The 24524-nt window shown below is 33.3% G+C and overlaps 1 protein-coding gene across 1 annotated transcript in view; it reads left to right on the top strand.

Annotated features, from left to right (window-relative positions):
• Positions 1-22415, top strand: part of nek11 (NIMA-related kinase 11) — an 81595-nt gene extending 59180 nt beyond the window's left edge. The window contains exons 13-15 of the mRNA XM_073847730.1: positions 4035-4095; positions 9044-9140; positions 22211-22415. Coding sequence (XP_073703831.1) covers positions 4035-4095; positions 9044-9140; positions 22211-22415 — 363 coding nt within the window. The remainder of the gene's footprint in view (positions 1-4034; positions 4096-9043; positions 9141-22210) is intronic.
• The last annotated feature ends 2109 nt before the right edge of the window (positions 22416-24524 follow it).

Raw genomic sequence — 24524 nt, 5'->3', positions numbered from 1 at the left:
TTTTTGAAATTTGGTGTTCATTCGACTCGGCATGACCCAAGGATTCAGGGAAAATTGGAATTTTGATTTTATGACTTACGGTTCAAAAGTTATTAGCAAAAAGAAAGTGAAAGTTTGGACAAGTGGTGGCGCTAGAGAGTTTGAATTAGAGACTCCAAACTTGCTATGGTTAATGTTGAGTCGGCCCTCTATCAGTGTGCCAAATTATACAACTTTCCCGCAAGCGGTTCTATGGGCTGCCATAGACTTGCGGCGGAAGAATAATAATAATAATAATAATAATAAGAATTCTAACGGATACAATAGGTGCCTTCGCACCTTCGGTGCTTGGCCCCTAAATATAGCTGCAAGCAGCAATTACGGGGCCAAGCACTCAAAGCGGAAAATGAGGAGCTAAGGATGGCAGGAACAGCAGACCAACTGCAACAAGAAGTAAAAAGAAGCCATTTTAGGATGATTTTAGTCAAAACGACAGAAAAATTATGTAGAACGCCTACTGATATGATTTAATGGCTTATTAGGTTTGACCAACAGGTGGCGCTGTTATCAAATCGATGTGGTGTGTTTAGTGTGAGGTGACAAACGTACACACAAAGTTTGGTGTCATTATGTCAAAGTTTTCCAAAATTATAGCCTTAGAGTCATTTTCACATCAAGCCTAAAATTTATAGAGGCGCTGTACGAAAACGGTTCCATCTATCAACATGAAATCCATAACTTTTTGTCAGCACAGTCCGAAGATGATCTGACTCGATTTTGGTGAAAATCGGACGAACGGTCTAGGATTAGTTCGAAAAAGTAGGTTTTCAACATAGATCAAAATGGCGGACAGGAAGTTTGGCCAACTGTGGCATAATTGGTATCTATGTTGTCGGCATGACCCAAGGAATATTTTGAGACCAGTTTTATTACAATAGGCTAATGCTATCTACAGTTATTAGCATTTTTGTTCATTTTAAAACTAATGGTTAATGAATGCTTCATTACTCTTGACCAATAGGTGGCGCTGTTACCAAATTAATGTGCTGTAATCAGTGTGAGGTGGTAATGCCACATACCAAATTTGGTGCAAATATCTCAAATCTTTGCAGAGATACAGCTTCCGATACGCTTTGGCATCTTACCTGCAAATTCGTTGATGCGTTAAATGAAAACGGTTTCGAATATCGACACGAAATCCATAACTTTTTGTCAGCATGGTCTGAAGATGATCCGAGTCAAATTTGGTGAAAATCCGACTAACGGTCTAGGAGGAGTTCGAAAAAGTAGGTTTTCTACATTCATCAAAATGGCGAACAGGAAGTTAGGCCAATTTTGGCATAATGGGTATCAATGTTCTCGGTCTGACCCAAGGAATATTTTGAGATCACTTTTATTACAATAAGCCATTTTTTTCAGAAGTTATTAGCATTTCTAGAAATTTCGTTATAACTTTTGACCACAAGGTGGCACTGGCCCCAAAATTGGTATGTACATTCAGGGCATGGTGCCGAACATTTTTGTAATTATTGTCGAAACGATACGTTAATCCGTTCTCAAGATACAGCATTTTAAAGCTAAATTCAAAATGGCCGACACCCAAAATGGCTGACTTGGGAAAATTGGATATGGTTCGACTCGGCATGCTCCTCCGAATCTAACGGAATGAGTTTCGAGATTTTTGGCCAAATCACTGAGAAGTTATAAGCAAAAATAGCCATTTTTCATATCTCCTGACCACTAGGTGGCACTGTGACGAAACACTGCAGGACGCCTCAGGTCATGCTTGTTATAACACACACCAAGTTTGGTCTCAATACGACAAACCGTTGCGGAGATATGGCCTTACATCCATTTTTGCGCGCTTTTCGTAGAATTAAATAGCGCGTTATTCGAGAACGGTTTGTCCAATCAACTTGAATTCCATAACTTTTTGCCTGCATGGTCTGTAGATGATCTGAGCCAATTTTGGTGAAAATCAGACAAACCGTCTAGGACGAGTTCGAAAAAGTAGGTTTTATAAACAAAAAATTATAGAAAAAAAACTAATCCTTACGATTTTTGAAATTTGGTGTTCATTCGACTCGGCATGACCCAAGGATTCAGGGAAAATTGGAATTTTGATTTTGTGGCTTACGGTTCAAAAGTTATTAGCAAAAAGAAAGTGAAAGTTTGGACAAATGGTGGCGCTAGAGAGTTTGAGTTAGAGACTCCAAACTTGCTATGGTTAATGTTGGGACGGTCCTCTATCAGTGTGCCAAATTATACAACTTTCCCGCAAGCGGTTCTATGGGCTGCCATAGACTTGCGGCGGAAGAATAATAATAATAATAATAATAATAATAAGAATTCTAACGAAAACAATAGGTGCCTTCGCACCTTCGGTGCTTGGCCCCTAATTATAGTGGGTTTTATTTTATTTCAAAACTGTTGTAAATTAGATGGGAATTTTTTTTTGATAATTTAATTAAGAAATGTTCATAATATATTTTAATATAATAATAATAAACAAACATTAAGTATTTTGATCAATAATAATAATAATAATAATAATAATAATAATAATAATTAGTATTAGTATTATAACAATATATAAAATAGTTTTATCATTATCAATAATAATAAGAGTAGGTTTTATTTTATTTCAAAACTTTTGTAAATGAGATTTTTTGTGATTTAATGATAAAATATTCATAATGTTTTGCAAAAATGAAAAAAAATTATGTAAAAAAGCTGTCATCTTGTCTAAAATTATTATTATTGTTAGCATTATTATACATTACTTATTATCGATAAAAGATAATTAGTAGTCGTAGTAGTAGTACAATATATAAATTAGTTTTATAATTCTCAGTAATAATAATAATAATAATAATATAGTTTGCATAATGTTTTGCAAAAAAATGAAAAATGATGTTAAAGTTGTGATCTTATATAAAATTGTGGCAAATTGTAATTGTGCATAATTTTCAATTAAACTGTCAAATATAATAATAATAATAATAATAATAATAATAATAATAATAATAATATTGGGTTTTGTTTTATTTCAGAATTGTTGTAAATTAGATGTGGAAATTATCTTGATGAAAATGTTTATGGTTTTTGTACAAATAATATATTTAATACTGTGATTACTGTTAATGTATTTTTGAGCATTTCTACTAGTTGATTTTTAAAAAATGGCAAGAGTGTAAAAATATATTTTAGGAGAGAATATTTTTTTAAAGGTCCATAAAGGGCAAAAGTACACCTTATTATGTTGCTGATAGACCTTTAGCCCTGCTTCAGACTCATTCAGTCTATCCTAGAGGCTTTCATCTTAAGGTGAATGTCCCAAGAGAGTATAAAACCCCTTAGGTTGCCTTTATCTTGGTGCCACTTTCCCCCTCCAGGTCACGTTATCATTTCAAATAGGAGACCCATTGATCTGGAATGGTCTTTGCAGGACTTGTATTTCGAGACCCATGTGTGGCCAGACTGACATTAGGGAGAAGGCACCCTCTCAGCCCTATCATTTCCACTAATATTATAATGTCTCTGTACAGTATGTAGGCCAGAGGGAATATGTGACCCTGGACCACAAAACCAGTCTTAAGTCGCTGGGGTATGTTTGTAGCAATAGCCAAAAATACATTGTATGGGTCAAAATTATTGATTTTTCTTTTATGCCAAAAATCATTAGGAAATTAAGTAAAGATCATGTTCCATTAAGATTTTTTGTAAAATTCCTACTGTAAACCTATCAAAATGTAATTTTTGATTAGTAATATGCATTGTTAAGAACCTAATTTGGACAACTTTAAAAGTGATTTTCTCAGTATTTTGGTTTTTTTTGCACCCTCAGATTCCTGATTTTCAAATAGATGTATCTCGACCAAAAATTGTCCTATCATAACAAACCATACATCAATTGAAAGCTTATTTATTGAGAATTCATATGATGTATACATCTCAGTTTTGTAAAATTTAACCTTATGACTGGTTTTGTGGTCCAGGGTCACATATATGGTGTGTTTCAGCCTGAAAGTGTGTCCCCTTCTTGTGTGTCACAGGACAGCGACCTGGAGGCCATGATCAGACACATGGAGAATGTTTTGGATGGAGATTCAGTTGGTGAGTTTTTATTTTTATCTTATTTTCATTAAATTTGTGAATTTTTGGCTGGTATTTTTCTTCTGTTCTGTGTACCAGTGCAACCCCACTGGCAGCTATACTCCATTATCAAAGTGAGATATATAACATCTTTCTTCAATAGTGACTGGCCAATTACGTGAGAAGTCAGTGAGCAGACAAAAACTGCTTATTGAAGGTCACAGGCCTTTGAAAATGATACATTCTTCTAAAGATACGTGAGCACGCTCATTTAGCTCCATACATGTAGAATGAATGACCCCTTTGCCAGTTTCACCCCTCTCAGTGTGTGATACTAAGGATTCTGAGGTGAGAATGTCAGGAAACTTGTTTGTTTGCCACTTGAAGCCATGGCGACATTGATTAGGTAATTCATGTGAGGCTATTTACAGGCTCTGACCACATCTGATAAGTTCTGTGCATTTCCTCATCGATAGAACTGGAGTATTTATGTCCAACTCTCAGATTCTTTCCTGGTTTATTTTACCTTCCAAGGTTTCAAATGCTTTATATAAATTACCATTTTGGTCCACATCAATCGCTTACTGTTTTATACTACTAAGTACATACTAGACAAATATCACACTCAAATTTATTAGCCTATACTAAATATTTTATTTTATTTAGTTTTTTATTGATTGATGTATTGATTTGATTTTTAATCTTTTTTTCATTATTTATTTATTTTTTAATTTATATATTATTATATTATATTATTTATATATATTATTTTTTTCACAGTTATATTCATTTTTATTTATGTCCCTCATAATTTTAATCTTCATTTTAATGTAGAATCTTATTCAATTATTCAACTAATATATATATCACAATTATATTTAAAATGTATTTATGTCCCTCAATAAAAAATATATAGTTTTTTCACAATCATATTTATAATTTATTTATGTCTCTCATGTTTATTTTATTGTAGAATCTTATTCAAGTCTTTCCTTTTTTATTTTTTTTTATTTAATGTAATTTTATTTTGTTTTGACACATTTTTTGTACAATTTATACACTTTTGTGAATTGCTTCGACTAATTGCTTTTTTGTTTTGTGAATTTTCAAGTAATTTCCTTTTCCTTTTTTCAATTTTGACTTTTTATTGTATTGTATTTTTTTTATTTTAACACGTAATCTTTTTCTGTACAATTTAAAAGCTTTTGTTTCGACTAATTTCTTTTTTTGATTTGTGAATTTTCAACTAATTTCCTTTTTGTTTTTCAATTTTTACTTTTTATTTTATTTTAACACTGTAATCTATTTCTGTACAATTTAAAAACTTTTGTGAATTGTTTCATTTTATTTTATTTTAACACTGTAATCTATTTCTGTACAATTTAAAATATTTTTTTATTATTTTATTTTATTTTATTTTATTTTGTTTTATTTTATTTTATTTTATTTTGTTTTGTTTTGTTTTGTTTTGTTTTGTTTTGTTTTGTTTTGTTTTGTTTTGTTTTGTTTTGACACCCTAATCTATTTTTGTGTCATTTAAAACCTTTCATGAAATGTTTGGTTTGAAAAATGTGCTTGTGCATTTCCTTAAATGCTGCTTGGTATTGTTACCAAATTCAATGGCATTTATACATTTCTAAACATCTTTGCTTTCTGGGGCTACTGTGAATGAGTGATTATGTATAACAGCTTGAGTTGGCATTTATTTGTGAGTGTGGTCATGCATGCTGATATCTTCATTTCTCAATGGCCAGACAGATTACCAAATCCTCAAATCAGGTCATATAAAATAACAATACACTATTTACCAATCCTCCTATTCTCAGTAATGAAAATGTTACACCTCACTCCTGAACTCAGCTTATCTGTGGAGTAAGATGAATGATAGCAGTGTTAGGATGATTCATGAGGGGTAATATTAGCCCAGGGTTGGTCTTTTGGCATCAGTAAGAATAGAAACACTTTTCTAACTTTATTTTCTTTCTTTCTTTCTCCAACCACTTTGTCAGTGCAATGAGTGTCAGATTTGCTCCGCCACAAGAAAAAAAATGGATAGAAAATATGGAGAGAAAAAATAATAGCTTTTTGAGCAGCAGTAGATTTGATTTCAGGTGGTGGATTCATCTTGAACTATCTGATTAAACTGCAGTTCAAAAGATGGATTTAGGTGCACTTTTAATGACAAGTAAAATAAAGTAACAGGAAAGTGGTGTATTGAGTGCTATTCATCCAGCAGTGACATTATACACACAAACACATATTTGACGTGCAGTACACAACACAGTGCTCAAAGTGCTTTGACACATGATTTGTGTAACCCCTATATCACCTGGTGACTTCTCAAACACACACACAATCTGGTTTGGCTTGGTGAACCGTAAAGCACATGTCACTGTGGCTGACAGCTCAGAAATGCAGCTTTCTGCTTGAGCTCCACTATCACATCTCTGACTTCATCCAGTTCTTGCCTACATAAAAGTGTAGCTAAAACTTTAACAAACCTTTTGCTTTATGTATTTATTTATATAAAATATTTTCCCCTGGTACCTATTGTCCTTTGTTATTCTGTAATTGCTATTATGTCAAGGAAGTCATAAAATTGACAATATTCTGCAATAAAAATGGCTTATTATTAGAGACTTGCTCATAAACATTCATAATAAACATGAAAAATATGTGCGGATAAACACATTTATTGCACTGGAGTAGATGTACTGTGTTGGTTGTTGATGATTTTCTTTTTATTATTATGCTCTTGCTTTTCTGCATCATAGACCGCATAGCTGTAATGTATATCTCTATGTGATAAACTGCATCAAAAAGGCCGCTTCCTTCAGATTCAGACCCCTCACTTGTTAAAAACATGTGTAGATATAGATATAAACTTGCAATTCAAACTTTTTTCTCAAAAATACAAGTTAGTAAATACCAGTTAGTATCTCACAATTCTGATTTTTTTCCCACAATTGCAAGTTTATATCTCCAATTTTTGAGAGGAAAGAGACTGACATTTTTTTTTAATTGATAGTTTGTATCAGTTCTGTCTTATTAACTTCTAATTGCATGTTAGAAAGTCAAAATTGTGAGTTTGTCACACAATTCTGAGAAAAAAAAGGTCAGAATTGTGAGATGCAAACTCACAATTGCGAGAAATAAAGTCAGAATAGTGAGACAAAAATGTGCAATTCTGACTTTTTCTCGCAAAGGCGAGTTTGTATCCTACAATTTTTTTTTTCTTGCAATTGCAAGTTTATGTCTTGCAGTTCTGACTTTTCTTCTCAGAATTGTGAGATATAAACTTGCAATTGAGTTTTGAAAGAGTTATGAAGTCCAATTTTGAAGGGAAAGAGACTGACAAGTTCTCAAAATTGAGAGTTTGTATCCCACAATTCTGACTTTTTCTCAGAATTGCAAGTTTATATCACGCAATTCTGACTTTATAACTCACAGTTGAGTTTATATCATGCAATTCTGATTTAATTTCTAAGAATTGCAAGTTTATGTCTCAATTCTGAGAAAAAAGAAAAAAGGTCATAATTAAGATGTAAACTCACAATTGCGAGAATTGCAATTCTGACTCTTTTTTTTTTTTGGCAAATGCAAATATATCTTGCAATTCTGAAATTTTTTTCTCAGAATTGTGAGATATAAACTTGCAATTGCGAGTTATGAAGTCCAATTTTGAAACGAAAGAGACTGAGTTCTCAAAATTGAAAGTTTTTACCCCACAGAATTGTGAGTTTGTGTCACGGAATTCTAAGAAAAAAAGGTCAGAATTGTGAGATGCAAACTCACAATTGCGAGAAATAAAGTCAGAATTGCAAAGGCGAGTTTGTATCACACAATTCTGACTTTTTTCTTGCAAATCCAAGTTTATATTTTGCAATTCTGACTTTTTCTCTCAGAAATGTGAGATATAAACTTTTGCGAGTTATGAAGTCCAATTTTCAGGGGAAAGATGCAAACTCACAATTGCAAGAAAAAGTCACAATTGTGAGATAAAAAGTTGTGATTAAAAAAGTTGACTTTTTTTCTCAGAATTGCAAGTGTATATCTTGCTATTAAAATATAAGCTCGCAATTTTTATTTAAAAAATTGCAATTGCATAATATAAACTCCCAATTGCGAGAAACAAAGTCAGAATTGCTAGATAAAAACTTGAAGTTCTGACTTTTTTGCTCGCAATTGCAAGTTTATATCGCAATTCTTAATTTCTCAATTCTGACTCTTTTTTTTTTTGCAAATGCAAATATATCTTGCAATTCAGAATTTTTTTTTCTCAGAATTGTGAGATATAAACTTGCAATGAAGTCCAATTTTAAGGGGAAAGAGACTGACAAGTTCTCAAAGTTCGCAAGTTTATATCTTACAATTCTCACTCTCTGCAATTGCGTGTTAGAAAGTCAGAATTGTGAGATAAAAAATTGCAATTCTGACTTTTTTTCTTGCAAATGCAAGTTTGTATTTGACAATTCTGACTTTTTTTCCTCAGAATTGTGAGAGATAAACTTGCAAGTGCAAGTTATGAAGCCCAAATTTGAGGGGAAAGAAAGACTCAAAGTTCTCAAAATTGCAATTCTGATTTTATAACTCGCAACAGCGAGTTTATATCTTACAGTTCTGAAGAAAAAGTCAGAATTGTGAGTTTGTGTCATACAATTCTGACAAAAAAGTCAGAATTGTGAGATGTGAACTCGCAATTGCGAGAAAAAGTCAGAATTGTGAGATAAAAAGTCACAATTACCTTTTTTTTTTATTATTATTATTTTAAGTGTTAGAAACAGGCTTCCATACTTTAGAATGGTAGTATTTGTTTATTTATTTATTTACCTACTGTGTAAATAATGTGTTGGGGCATTTTATATTAATTTCGAGCATCTTCAAGCTAAAGTTCAGAGACAAATCAGTTTATTCAAGTCAGTCCAGAACTATTATCTGACATTGTATATGCACTGCCTTTGTGTTTCAGGAGCCGAAGCAGAGGATCAGAAGCCTCAGCTGGGCTCTCTGGGAGTTAGTAGCATCAATACCATCATGGCTGAGAGCAGAATACAGCGCATGAGAGAGTGAGTGTGTCATCTATTCACAGCTATTAACATACCGCAGGCACCTCACTATGGGTCTTATTTACTAATAATTGCAATTAATCTACCTGAATCTACTCAGAAGCATTTTTATGGAGAATCCTAGATAAAGTTTTTCTGTGTTTCTATATCATATAGGTGTCTCCCAGCACAATAAGACCAAGAAGTGTTGACCTGATATTTTGCTTTACCAGCCCCATTACCAGCTAGTATATCACTGATAAAATCCACCTGCTACTGCTATCAACACATTGTCTGACATTGTTCTGTATTTGAGCCTGCTTTTCTTGCTCCAGAGGCTTCTAAACCCATACCGCCTCTCTTCTGTTCCTTAAGCCGGAGTCTGATCTTCACAGTGCCAGGCAGATGTATGGCTTACAGCTAAAACCAGCATGAGCGAGACACTGATCTCCTCTAAAAATTTTTCAGAAATAGTACAATACTGTGGCTGTATCAGCAGGCCACTAAGTATGCATTTGAAAAAATGTCATCAAGACTGTAGCATTGGTTTTTAATTGTTTTTGCAATGAACATTTAGCACTTTAATGGCTTTGTCATTTTCATTACATTGACTTGCCAGATTCTAGTACTCATTTTCTTTTTTTTATATTACTGTTCATTGTGATTGAATTCAAGCATTATGCAAGTATGGTATGAACATTATATGAGCATTATATGAATACAAAATTAAATTTAGGAGCCTCAGGACAGCATTTCCAAACATGAACAAATGTCTGAAAGCAGAAAAAAATCATATTTATTGGTCTTTTGTACACTGTTGTATATATCAACATCTGTGCCTGCTGTGTTAGTAACCCAATAATCTTGGTGACTCCTCCCAGTGGTGTGTTTATCTAGGTATGTTTTAATATGAGGTTCTGCTTGGAATGTCATTTATGATACATAAAGCCAGTTTACTATTTTTCACGTTATTGCGCACAGATGCTTTTCCATTTTTCCTCAGGACATCGCTGTCATTTTCTGTTTAGATACCTTAAGCTTCTTTTCTGATTTCTTAGGTTGTTTGTATGCATCTTTCTCTCCACAAACCTACTTCTCTTCTCCTCTACAGACAGTATTATATCTAAAAGAGCAACAAATTATTCCCAGCAAAAGTTTAGGTCAGTCAGATTTTTTCATTTTGAAAAAAATAATACTTCAGCAAGGATGCATTAAACTGATCAAAAGTGAAGACATTACTTTGTTACAAAAGATTATTTCAAAAGAATATTTCAAATGAATGCAGTTTCTTTGAACTTTCTGTTTATCATGGTATTATGCAGCACAACTGTTTTGATATTTAGATATTAATCAGTGTTTCTTGAACCAAGTAATATTAAAATGATTTCTGAAGAATCATGTGACCCAAAAGACTGGAATAAGGATGCTGAAAATTCAGCTTTGCATCACAAGAATAAATTACATTTTTAAATATATTAGAATAAAAAAGTTATTTTTAATCTTATATTTAATTTTGGTCAAATCAATGCAGCCTTGGTGAGCAGATGAGATGTCTTTCAAAAACCGAAATATGCTAGTCATTTTCTTTGATAAAGACTAAAAAAAATCTTAACCATATAAATATTATCTGGAAAATTCCTTCTGTTTCTATGGCTGTCAATAGAATACAATTGGTAAATTATCTTATTTACTTTTTTTTTTCTCACCTCACCCTGACCTTCTAGCGCTTGTAGCCTATTGGGGGCTTTTTGGCCCTAGTTTTAAAACCCTTGCCCAAATGTACCATATTTTACCGTTCCATTCCATACCATATTGTACCGTACTATTACTGTTCCATACCACATCATTCTCCAGTATAAGCTTGGTAGAGTGCTCTTCTTTCAGCATGACTGCAGAACCTTTCCTGACGGCAGGCCGGGCGTGTGGCTCCCCTACTGAGTGTGGGTTGAAGATATTAATAACAGAAGCGCGCTTCCTGTGAGGGCAGGAATTAGAGGCTGTCAGCTCTCTCTTTACAAGCCTCATAAGAGTGTAAAGATGAGGAGGAGGGAGAAGGAGAGCACAGGTAGCAATTTACAACAGCTGCATGTTCCCTACACAGCCTCTCTTCAGCTGTGCGGTGACTTTACAGTCTTCTTCCAGATGCACTCCACTCAACTCCCATTTTTTTTTCATTCGGAGTGAATAAGCTCGCAGGTAGATGCAGGTGCAGGTAGATTCTAATGCTAAACAAGTAAAATTCTCTTATTTTGTAAGTTGGTTTATTCAGTTGAGTCACTTTTCAACTGAAGGAACTTTCAGCAAAGTAATGATGACTTTTCTGTCCCCTAGAGTGATTTAGAAGTTTTTATTGTGTTTTATGTTTATATTTTTAATTACTTTCAAAAGCCTATTAAAGAAAAGAAGGCTAAAAGGTAAATTTTGGACAAATATTTTAAAACTTCTGCTTGCCACTTTTTATGAGAATATACTTGTTATAACAAAGAATTGCCCCCTTTGCTGCTGCCATTACCGTCACTCAAAATATGTTAGAGATGAATTGATATTTTACAGAAATATTTTTTGAAATATGTGGTTATGGTGAAAAAGAAAGAAATGACAGGAGAGCACATTTCTCCCATGGTAAAGGAGGGACTATTTGAAAACCACTGACATATTTTCTTATCATTATAATTGAATTGTCCATTACCTTTTATTATTATTTTTTTAATTATTATTATTTTTTAGTAATTTGAACTGCTAGCACACGAAACACACAGTACATTCAAGAATTCATGTACTCCAAAGCATTATTTTAGTAGATTTGTAGTATTTATAAGTATTTTGTTTTAGTTCAAGTAATTTTTATATGCTTTCTCCATTTTAATTCAATTTTGCTTGTATTTATTTATTTACACTACCAGTCAAAAGTTTTTGAACAGTAAAAGTAATTTTAATTCTTTTTAAAGACATCTCTTCTGCTCACCAAGCCTGCATTTATTTGATTCTAAGTATTAAAAAAAACATTACACATTTTGAAATATTTTTACAATTTGAAAATAACTGCTTTCTATTTGAATATATTTAGAAATGTAATTTATCCCTGTGTCCAAAGATAAAGAGAAACAGTTAAGTACTTTTTTTTTCAAGATTCTTTGATGAATAGAAAGATCCAAAGAAAGTTTTTTTTTTTACTTTTAAATAGCAAGGATGCTTTAAATGAATCACAAGTGATTTCTTGTTAAAAAGATTTCTATTTTAAATAAATGCTGTTCTTCTGAACATTCTAGTCATCAAAGAAACCTGAAAAAATTCTACTCAGCTGTTTTCAACATAATAATAATAATAAATGTTTTTGAGGAGCAAAACAGAATATTTGAATGATTTCTGAAGGATCGTGTGACTGGAGTAATGATGCTGAAAATTCAGCTTTGAAATCACAGAAATAAATTGCATTTTAAAATATATTCAAATAAACAAACAGATATTTTAAATAGTAAAAATATTTTAAAATTGTACTGCTTTTGCTGTACTTTTAATCAAATAAATGCAGGCTTGGTGAGCAGAAGAGACTTATTTAAAAACATTAAAAATCTTACTGTTCAAAAACTTTTGACTGGTAGTGTACATTTGTTAGTTGCCAGTATAACATTTTTAAGTTTAAGTTTTTCCATTTAAATTTTATTTAATCTTATTTACATTAACAAAAAACATTTGAAATGATTTTACTTTTAGTTCAAAATCATACAGCAGGTCAAAAAGTGCCCCTAACTGAAGAATCAGCCATATTTCTTGATCATCCTGCTTTATCCAAGGACGCATGATACTGGGTCACAAGTTATCACCAGATGCCATTAGACTGACTATTAGAGTCTGATTAATTTCATTTCTGTAATTTTTCATGTCAAAATCTGGACCTTGAAAGCAACGGATGCTTTTAATCTTATTCTGGGCTCTTGCCTCCTACAGATCCATGCCTGTATCAACTCATTTGGATATTATTAAAAGCAAATCCATTTCCTCTAAAAGCCACTTGTCAGACGTTGGATTTGAACCCACGTCCCCATTTGAAGACCAGCAGCTCTTCATTCTCTTCCTCTGAAAAGACTGAATTATCTTTAGTCAGCCCTTCTGACAGTAAAAACTCTTTCATTGTGCTCTTTAGATTTCAGTACATTATACAGTCTGTGCATTAGGGGAATAACTCGAGGACAGCCCTCAAGGGTATATCTGAAAACAAAAGCGCCTTAGATGATGCTGTTTGATGACAATAACACTCCTTCACCTTGCTGATCTCTGCATGATACATTGTTGATGTACATCATCTGTTGATCATTATGTAGGACTTCTTTTGTTGACTGGAGCTCATTAAGCCTCTGAAACTAGCTGATCAAAGCTGCGGCAGGAAGTGCACATTCACTGAGATATAGGTCCTCTTTTATCAGAGCAAGCACAGAGAACCGTCTGAGCTGTAGGCGTAACGGCCCAGAGCGTTGGCTGCTTGTAAGTCATTATGCTTTTGTTGTTGAGGAGGTTCCCAGGGTTTAGGGAGCTCTCTATAGAAGGACGGAGAGTGGTGATTGCAAAGGAAAGAGCCTGGAGTTGGCCAGGAAGTGGCGGGGCGAGCGGAGAGCTGTGTTTATCATGCTGGGAGTGGGGGCTGATTGCAGCTCAGCCTTGATTACCACCACTAATCAGCTGGAAATGGACTATGTGCGTGTGTATGAGGGGGCATACATGTGTGTGTTTGCAGCACAGTTTAAGTTTGTCTACTTAGAAAGGAACGCCTCTCTTATATGAAAGCACTGTCTGAAATTGGCTTATGAGACAACAGCGTTGAAGAGGGCTGGTCGTTGTGATCTCAAATGTCCCTCGGTTATAATTGTCTTTATTTCTGGCGTCTTGACAGAGTCGTGAGTCATAATAACAGAGGGGTCTGATTGCTGTCCTTTTACAGTGTCTTAAACTTTATGACTAGCATACTTAGATTTGTCCTTCATAAAAAAGTACATTTATAATGCACCTTGATTTAGTTGTCACAGTATGACTGTTTTTATAGGCAACAGTTCTGAAGTATTGTTTCACTTCCTTGCTTTTTTGAATTTTGAGTGATTTACTACATATTTTTGAAAACATATTTTTTCACAAAGCTTTTCAGTCTTTTTTCCAGTTTTAACATTTTGACCAGAAACATTCATCATGGACTAGTTATTTTTCACAGTCAATAACAAATCTTCTTAAAGGGATACTTCACCCTAAATGAAAATTCTGTCATTAATTACTCACCTCATGTTTGTTTCAAACCCATAAGACCATCTTTCATTTTGGAACACAAATTAGGGTGTTTTTGATGAAATCCGAGATTTCTGACACATTTAAGGCCCAGGATAGTAGTAAGGACATTGTTAAAATAGTACATTTGACATCAGTGGTTCAATCTTAAAGGGAGAGTTCACCCAAAAATGAAAATTAGCCCATTATTTACTCATCCTCCAGGCATCCTAGGTGTATATGACTTCCTTCTTTCAGATGAATACAATCAGAGATATATTAAAACGGTGCAAAGCAAAGCGGGACAGGTGGTCACCCTACCTTGAACTTGGCAAATTTTATGCCAATAGCCCATTTTGTTTTATGGTTTCTGTGCTGCTACAGAGGATGTGTATTGGACATTAGGCCTTGATATTAGAGGTACTACAATAAGAAAATCCAAATTTTGAGGAAACTGTAATGTATAAGTATGCAAAAAATAGTTTCTTGAGGACACAAAAAAGTTTCTTGTGTGCATGTAAAGGTCTGTTTTTATTTTTTTATTTTAGGGACTCTGTATGTTGTCACTTTGAGACAATGAAAAAAAACCTGAGAAAATTTTCATTTTTATATTTACAGATGACTGTTTTTATATAACAAATATAAATCTGAAAATAATGCTCTGTGAACCATTTATGTTAAATATGGTCTCAATATCTACCGAGAGTTTTGGAAACTGCAAAAGTATGGAATTTGGAAATGGAGAATGTTAAAATGACTATTTTAATAATGTTCTTACTACCTTTCTGGGTTTTGAACATGTCAGTTGCGGGGTCAGAAAGCTCTTGTATTTCATCATAAATATCTTAATTTTTGTTCCGAAGATGAATGAGCAAAGGTCTAGCAGGTTTAGAACGAAATGAGGGTGAGTAATTATTAACAGATTTTTTTTTTTTGGGTAAACTATCCCTTTAATAAGAAACAAAAAAAACGATTAAAATCATATCTCAGTGGAAAAAAAAATATATACACTACCTGTCATACGTTTGGACACACTTCCCCATCACAGAGAATGAATAAGCTTTCCATTGATGTAAACTGAGGGTGCAAAAAAAAAAAACTAAATATTGAGAAAATCAAAAGTTGTCCAAATGAAGTTCGTAGCAATACGTATTGTATTGCTACGAACTTCATTTGGACAACTTTTGATTTTCTCAATATTTAGTTTTTTTTCTAATCAAAAATTAAGTTATGATATATTTATGGTAGGAAATTAACAAAATATCTTCATGGAACATGATTTTTACTTAACATCCTAATGATTTTTGACATAAAAGAAAAATCAATAATTTTGACTTATACAATGTATTTTTGGCTACTGCTGCAAATATACCGTTCTACTTACGATTGGTTTTGTGACCCAGGGTCACATATGTGACCCTGGACCACAAAACCAGTCATAAGGTTAAATTTGACAAAACTGAGATTTATACATCATATGAAATAGATGATAGGACAATATTTGGCTGAGATACATCTATTTGAAATCAGAAATCTGAGGATGCAAAAAAATCAAAAAGACTGAGAAAATCACCTTTAAAGTTGTCCCAATTAGGTTCTTAACAATGCATATTACAAATCAAAAATTACATTTTGATATGTTTACAGTAGGAATTTTACAAAAAATCTTCATGGAACATGAACTTTACTTAATTTCTTAATGATTTTTGGCATACAATGTATTTACATTATAATACAATACGTATTGCTACGAACTTCATTTGGACAACTTTTGATTTTCTCAATATTTAGTTTTTTTTCTAATCAAAAATTAAGTTATGATATATTTATGGTAGGAAATTAACAAAATATCTTCATGGAACATGAACTTTACTTAATTTCTTAATGATTTTTGGCATAAAAGAAAAATCAAAAATTTTGACCCATGCAATGTATTTTTGGCTATTGCTACAAATATACCCCAGCGACTTAAGACTGGTTTTGTGGTCCAGGGTCACATATAATGTTTTGTAGTTTTGTTCTATTTCAAATAAATTATTCTTTTAAACTTTCTATCCATCAAAGAATCCTGACAGACATATCAAAAGTTTTCACAAACATAAACCGTTTTTGGTTTTCCTGATCCTGTCTTACCAACCCCATAGATTATTGAAAAACCGTGAAAATACTGTGTTTATGACATTTCCATAACCTCTTCATGTTGGGCGACTTTAAAATAACTGTAAATGAAATCAAACACATATCCCATGCATTTCATAAAGTAAAATAATTTGCTCTCTCCATTTCACTATGCTGGAGTGCTCAAACTTCCAGAGTCACAGTGAAACTCCAGAAGAGCGTGGAGAGAAGGAGACAGCAATTACCTCACGCTGAAGTGGGCAGGGGGGGCACAATCGATTTAATCCCAGACTGCACACGCTTATATCCCGCTCCCCATTACTGCAGAGGATTGAGCAGGCTGGAGGATTGCGTTCACTGAAGCCCGAGCTGATGCCACCGTAGCCCTGCCATTCCTCAGCATCAGCAGCTGTCTGCTGCTCATCAGGCCTGACACCTGTATGATATGACTGAAAATATGACTGCTGTCAGCCTCGAGGCATAACTTTCCCCGTTGACAGTCGACACTCTCGGGTGACCTGTTATATCTTGTTAAGACAGCAATAACGGAACTAATGAGAAGTAGTGACAACAGGTATCCTACTGAAAACAGTGTGCTTGGTTGTGTAATAGCTTAGTTTGGCCAAGCCAGAGTAGAGGATCATTCTATGAAATGATGTTTTCCAGTTTATATAGTTTAAAATGAAACATTATATTAAAGGGATAGTTCACTTAAAAATGAAAATTCTGTCATTAATTACTCACTTTCATGTCACTTCAAACCTGTAAGACTTTTGTTCATCTTCAGAACACAAATTAAGATATTTTTGATCAAATCTGAGCTTTCTGACCCTGCATAGACAGCAATGCACATTCAAGGCCCAGAAAGGTAGTAAAGCCATTGTTAAAATAGTCCATGTGACATCAGTGGTTCAACCATGATGTTATGAAGCTAGAGAATACTTTTTGTGCACAAAGAAAACAAAAATAGCTTTATTCAACAATTTTAACAATGTCCTTACTACCTTTTTGGCCTTTAACGTGTCAGTTGTGTTGCTGTCTATGCATCAACATTTCATCACATTTCATCAAAAATATCTTAATTTTTGTTTTGAAGATGAACAAAGGTGTTTGGAAGACAAAATTGTGTTGGCAGAAAGATAATGGGTAAAAGGTAACACTTTTACAGTTTCATGACAATATAATGCTTCTGCTTAAAAACAAATTTAATACTAATATTTCTAAAAGATCATAAATATTTCATTTTTTGTTTGCTATGTAAAATCATTGTAAAAGTATCAAACTTTTATAATGTCCCCTTTTAGTAACAGAAGTAACAGATATGACAAAAAGAGATTGTCATGAAGATTTATAGATTTGTATTAAATTTATTACTAAAATGATGAGGTACTGTTTTTTATAGATGTTACAAAATTTGAAAATTGTTAAAATAGGCTTTTACATTGTTGTTTGTGTGTGTGTGTGTGTGTGTGTGTGTGTGTGTGTGTGTGTGTGTGTGTGTGTGTGTGTGTGTGTGTGTGTGTGTGTGTGTGTATTTAAATTCTGCAGTTGGTTAATTTGATGTGCTTGTACTCTTGTCTTTTTTTTTAATATTTAGCTTCTGTTTTTCCATGTAGTCATCTTCATATTCCATATTATATTTTCAGTTAAATATTTAATTTGTATTCAAAATTTTATTTTTTTATATTTAATTTCAGCTTCATTTTGGTTAACAAAAAAATATTTTTAATTGTTTTTGTTATAGTTCACAATAACAACGCTTTCGTCCTTACTAAATCTACTATTCACCTGCTAATTAGTTCAGTGTGTCTCTATCTCAGTGTCACTTTCTTTGTGTAATTACTGTAGTGGTCCCTTTTAGGCTCATGGAATCCGCACCAATGACATTAATTGGATGTTGTTCCTCCCTAAAGGCTTCCATTCAGCTGGGAAGACTAGAAGGCCACTGGATGTTGGCTGTTAGGATTTGCTCTAATTAAGGCACCAAAGCATCAGTTAGGTTTGAGACGAATTACATCGTAGATTTCCCTAGATGATCAATACTGAAAATGTGAAAACAAAAAATGTGGATCTGGTCATTGCGATTCGTTATACCTGCTCTACCTGAATAACTGCTCTTAGTTTCATAGCATCTTGTCATCAAGAGATATGCAAAAATTTATCAGAATGATTCATTTTGGCTATTTTCCACTTATTCAGTGATACATGCCTCTCAACGCCCCCTCTCCTTATGTTTAACACGTTCACCCCATCTACCTTCTCCTAATCTTAGTTGTCACCTCTGATATCTCATATTAGACAGTGCATTCTGTCTCTTTAATATTCACCATTCATCATTCATTCATCATTCACCTTCACCATGTCATTCTTGAATAACAAACTGCTGCCTTAATTTCTTTAATGATGCCTTTTTTGCTGAGTTATTAAGTTACAAACTTTTTGTTTTCATAATATCGTGTTGCAGACTGTAGTTCCTGTTTGGTAATGCCCTTGACTGCAAAGCCGAAAACAAAACTTTGGGCAAAAAAATATGCTCTCAAACTATATTTCATTCACACTGTCAACAGGGGGTGTCTTTTCCATTAAAATATTTTTATCTGTCATAGGAAATGACTGTGTGTTGTGATGCAGATAAAAATTGAAAGTTGAAATTCAAAGATTTCATAGAGGGTTCATTTTTCTTCTCATTGGCATGAAGAGAAACATTCATACTTTTTATTTCAAAAGTACCATGGGTATTACACAGTTTGATTTGACTTGTTTTTATAAAGGATGTTGATTTGACGCCGTCATGCCTGAACAGCTGCAGAATTATGTCCCCATATTCATCTTCTTGAGTGAAGGTGGTGTTTCATGTTAAAAAATAATATAAAATGTATATTCATATATGTGACCCTGGACCACAAAACCAGTCATAAGGTTAAATTTTACAAAACTGAGATGTATACTTCATATGAAAGCTCAATAACTAAGCTTTCTATTGATGTATGGTTTGTTAGGATAGGACAATATTTGGCCGAGATACATCTATTTGAAAATCTGAAATCTGAGGGTGCAAAAAAAATCTAAATACTGAGAAAATCACCTTTAAAGTTCTCCAAATTAAGTTCTTAACAATGCATATTACTAATCAAAAATTACATTTTGATATGTTTACAGTAGGAATTTTACAAAAAATCTTCATGGAACATGATCTTTACTTAACTTCCTAATGATTTTTGGCATAAAAGAAAAATCAATAATTTTGACCCATACCATGTATATTTGGCTATTGCTACAAACATACCCCAGCAACTTAAGACTGGTTTTGTGGTCCAGGGTCACATATATAAACAGTGCCTTGCAAAAGTATTCAAACCCCTTTATTTTTTCATCAGCCTTGTAATAAATTGCTTTAAATGACCCCCCCCCCCCCACACACACACACACATCAAGCTACACTCCATACACCATAATGACAAAGCAAAAAAACTCATTTGTGACAACTTTGCACTTGTAATTTGCATAAGTATTCATACTCTTAACTCAGTTCATAGCTGAAGCACCTTTACAGCCTAGGTTTTTAGCTTATCTCAATATTTTGCTGTGTTGAGCTTTCCTTCTACTCTGAAAAGTCCCTCCCTGCCACTGAAAAACAGACCCACATCATGAGGCTGCTACCTCCATACTTTACTTTTAGGATGCTACTCTGCAGGTGATGAGCAGTGTCTGGTTTCTTCCAAACATGATGCTTGAAATTGAGGTTTATCAGACCAGATAATCTTCTTTCTCAAAATCTGAAAGTTCTTTAGGTGCTTTGTTGCAAATTCCAAGTGTGTTTTCATGTGTCTTCACTGAGGTGAGGATTGAGTTTGGACACACCACCATAAAGACCGGATTGGTAGAGTGTTGCAGTGAGGTTTCTCCTTTTGTAAGTTTCTCCAATCTGCATTTATGATCATGGAGCTCAACTAGAGTGACCATCAGCTTTTTGGTCACCAGTCTAAGCAAGACCCTTCTCCATCAATTTCTCAGTTTGGTAAAGAGGCCAGCTCTAGGAAGAGTCCTGGTTCTTCCAAACTTCTTCCATTGTGGATTATGGAGGCTACATGCTTCTGTGAACCTTCAATACAGCAGAATTGTTTCCGAACTCTTCCCCAGATCCTGTCTCTGAGCTCTACAGACAGTTATTTTGACCTCAGGGCTTGGTTTTTGCTCTGATCTTTATTTTCAGATGTTAGAACTTGAATTGAGAGGTGTGTCCCTTTCCAAATCATACCCATTCAATTGAGTTTACCACAGGTTAACTCCACTCTAAATGTAGTAACATCTGCAAGCGATAAGAATGCTTTAATAAAAAATAAATAAGAATGAGCTAAATTTGAAGTGTCCCAGAAAAGGGTATAAATTCGTATGCAATTAAATCATTTAGTTTTTTTTTCTAATAAATTTGTTTTTTAGAAATATCTAAATAAAGTCGTTACAAACATGTTGTTTTACTTTGTCCTTATGGTGTATAGAGTGTAAATTAATGTGGAAAATAAAGTTATTTAAAGCAGTTTAACATAAGGCTGCAACATAAAAAAAGAGGTTTGAATATTTTCGCAAAGCTTTGTAATAATTCATTTAAAGTGATGGTCACATTAGTACAAGGCCTCATGGGCTAAAGATGCTGCTCCTGTAGTTCTGAACTTTTTTAAGCTTTGAAGTATGCTACAGATGGTCAAGACACTATATCACCTGGACCCCTTGTGTTTGTTTTAATTGGCTTTTTAAGGGGGATATTGTTCATCTCTTCCAGCACTCTATTTTTGTCCTTGTTCTTTCTACATCCTCTACCTGATGGCATTACTTTGGCTTTTGGGTACGGAGTGAAACAAACCCAAACCTTGTAAAGTTGAACTCTTTCAGATGATATCGCAGCAGATACCTCTGAGCTACTGTGGCCAGCAATCCATCATTTACTCTTCACACTTTGAGTCACAAATGTTACATTGTCCTGAACAATGAAGTGCCCTGTCTTGGAAAGTCCAAATTAATTTAGTTCCCTTGACAAGACGAAAACCTGATTTCTGTGGCTATATCCCTCATAAGAATGACAATTCCTGATATGGAATTAATGACTTTTTCTTGTTATCTGACCTTCACTGTTGAGTTCGGTTGGACTATTACTACTGTACTGTCTCTAGACTATCAATTTTGAGAAAGAAATGGAAATTTCCATCTTGGTCAACACTTACATCAACTCATAAATCATTCAGATATCGCACTGTCTCACACTAAGTGGACATATTCACAAAGGCATTACTTATTTTTAACTCAGTTTGAAGGAAAAGGAAAGACGTTCTATTTTTGGTCTGTCAGCAGACGTATTTCACTTTATGCATCGTGTGTGTGTGTGTGTGTGTGTGTGTGTGTGTGTGTGTGTGATGGGTTGTTCGGCTCCTGCTGAGGGGTCCGAAGGTGCCGGTAGAGATCACGCTGACATTGAAACGAGGACGTGATTCACGGTGCCTGCTCACATACCCAACACCTGTCAGGGGGCGTTTTTTACAGGTGGTCCCGCTTGGATGCATTCGCTTGTCCCACTGTGTTTAGAGACTGAAAGTTGTGGTATACATGTAAAACAGGAACTCCAGAAATCCCCTTGCATTTAAGTTTTGAGACTTTCATAAGTCCTTCATAAATGTGAAATGGATCATTTTAACTATAATTTAATTATACATTATTTAATTGTCTTTTAGGTCAGTGTGTCAGAAGCTAGGAGAGGAGGTCTTTCTCAAGGTCTATGACTATCTAAAGCAGGCCAGACAGAAGCAGGAAAGCGAGGAGAACATCAGACAGGCTCTGATCCGGCTGGTGGAGAGGCCTGGAGATTGCTTTGAAGTAGATCAACTTCTTTATTATGAAGAGCTGCTCTTGGCTGCACATGAGAACGCTGTAAGATAACAATGAAGCAGATACACACACACTCATTCACAGATGTTATCCGTCAACAGCCATATAGATCAATTCATATACTTTTAAGATCTGCCTGTGATGCAACTTCATATATAAGAGTGCAAATACTTTGTTAGGGTTGTGCAGAAGTCTGAATTTACAGATTGGTTTACTTTTAATTCATGAGTTGGAATCAAAGTGGCAGGCAGGATGTTGAATTTGAAAGGGTGAGGAGTTTTACTGAAATGCAATTCAAGGAAATTCACACAACAGAGAAATTTAATTAGTCCAACTCAAGTTTTGTGGCATAACATAAATAATACATAAATTATATTTAATAAAAAAAAAAACATCATTAATTTTGAGCAACTATGTATACAGTATATACATATATGTGTATGTGTGTGTACACTACTGTTCAATGTTTGCAATCAGAATGATTTTTAATGTTTTTAAAAGAGGTCTTTTCTGCACTTCAAAGTTGTATTTATTTAATCAAAAATACAGTAATATTATGAAATATTATTGCAATTTTAAATAATGGTTTACCATTTTAATATACTTTAAAACATAATTTATTTCTGTGAAGCAATGCTGAATTTTCTGCATCATTACTCCAGTCTCCAGTGTCACACAATCCATCAGAAATTAATTAAAAATGCTAATTTATTATATATGTTGGAAACTTTTTTTTTTTGAACCTGTGATACGTTTTTGGGATTCTTTGATGAATAAAAAGTAAAAAAAAAAAAAAGAAAAAAAAAAAGTACAGCATTTATTAAAAATAATATACACTACTGTTTAAATGTGTGGGGTCAGTAATTTTTTTTCTTTTCTTTCTTTTTTTTTTTTTTGAAAATATGAATATTTTTTTCAACAAGGATGTGTTAAATGAATAAAAAGTGCTAGTAAAGACTTATACTGTTAGAAATATTTTTATTTTGAAAAAATGCGGTTCTTTTTAACTTTTTATTTATCAAAGAATCCTAAAAAAGTATCACAGGTTCCAAAAAAATATTAAGCAGCAAAAACTGTTTCCATCATTTTTAATAAATCAGCATATTGTTAATAAATCAGAATGATTTCTGAAGGATAATAAGGATAATAATATTTAAAAATTTTCTAAATTTTCAATATTTTCAAATACATTTTTTTTTCTCTATTACTGAGTAGACATACATACTGTGTGTCTAAAGTAATCTAAAGTTTAATACTGTAAAAACAATTTACAAATTTAAATTTTGAACCACAGAATACCAACTTTTTCAAATTATGAATATTTAATATTAATATGAAGTATTTCCACTGTCTTCCTTTAAAACATGCACTCCACTCTCATTTGTAAAATAGAAGTTTTAAATATAATAAAATATTGGTCATTTTTGTTAAATAATGGAAATGTATTCATGTGTAGATACCTTCATATACTCATATTTTGATGTTAAAATGCATCAACTTATGGAAATGTATTCATATGTTGTTTGTTTATGGGCCAATCATACTGGAGTTCAAAAGAATGTAAAAATGCTTTATTAACAACTACACTTTAAACTCAAAACACAATTCTACATTCTGTTTGCTACAGCAGTTAATTTTAGGATTGAATTAGAATCGAAAGCCATCTTAATTCAATTCTGATTGCGCATGCATTCAAGTCATATTTCAAAAAGAGTAGGTCCTTGTCCTTGTAAATATAAATAAATAAAATATTAAAAATGTTATTTAAGGTTAAATGTTGTTTTACTAATGTGTACTATCCTGAGATCCTGCACAAAAAAAATTAAAGCTCTTTACTCTGTTTAGACTGTACATACTGTATATGTGGATCCTTTTATTTGCTTGATATTATGTGTAGTTTTAACTTTTGACAGGTCTGCCACTAGTGTTCATTCTTTTACTTCTTCCAAGTTTAAAAGAACAGCACTGCACTGACATATTGGATTTTTTCAAAAGTTTTCTGAAAACCCCTGGTGTTTTATGATTACAGTTATTAATCGACCTGTTTTGTGGTGTCTGTTCACCAAAAATTGGCTGATTTCTCACAGCTCAGAAGTTAGTGAGCTGAGTAAAATGCAACGGTAAAAGATCAATAGCAGGAAACACTGAGGCTCAGGGACT

This window comes from Garra rufa, chromosome 9 (genome assembly GCF_049309525.1).
Source record: "Garra rufa chromosome 9, GarRuf1.0, whole genome shotgun sequence".
Taxonomy (NCBI): Eukaryota; Metazoa; Chordata; class Actinopteri; order Cypriniformes; family Cyprinidae; genus Garra; species Garra rufa.
Note: the sequence above shows the minus strand (reverse complement) of the source record. Positions and strands in the feature narration are given on the sequence as shown.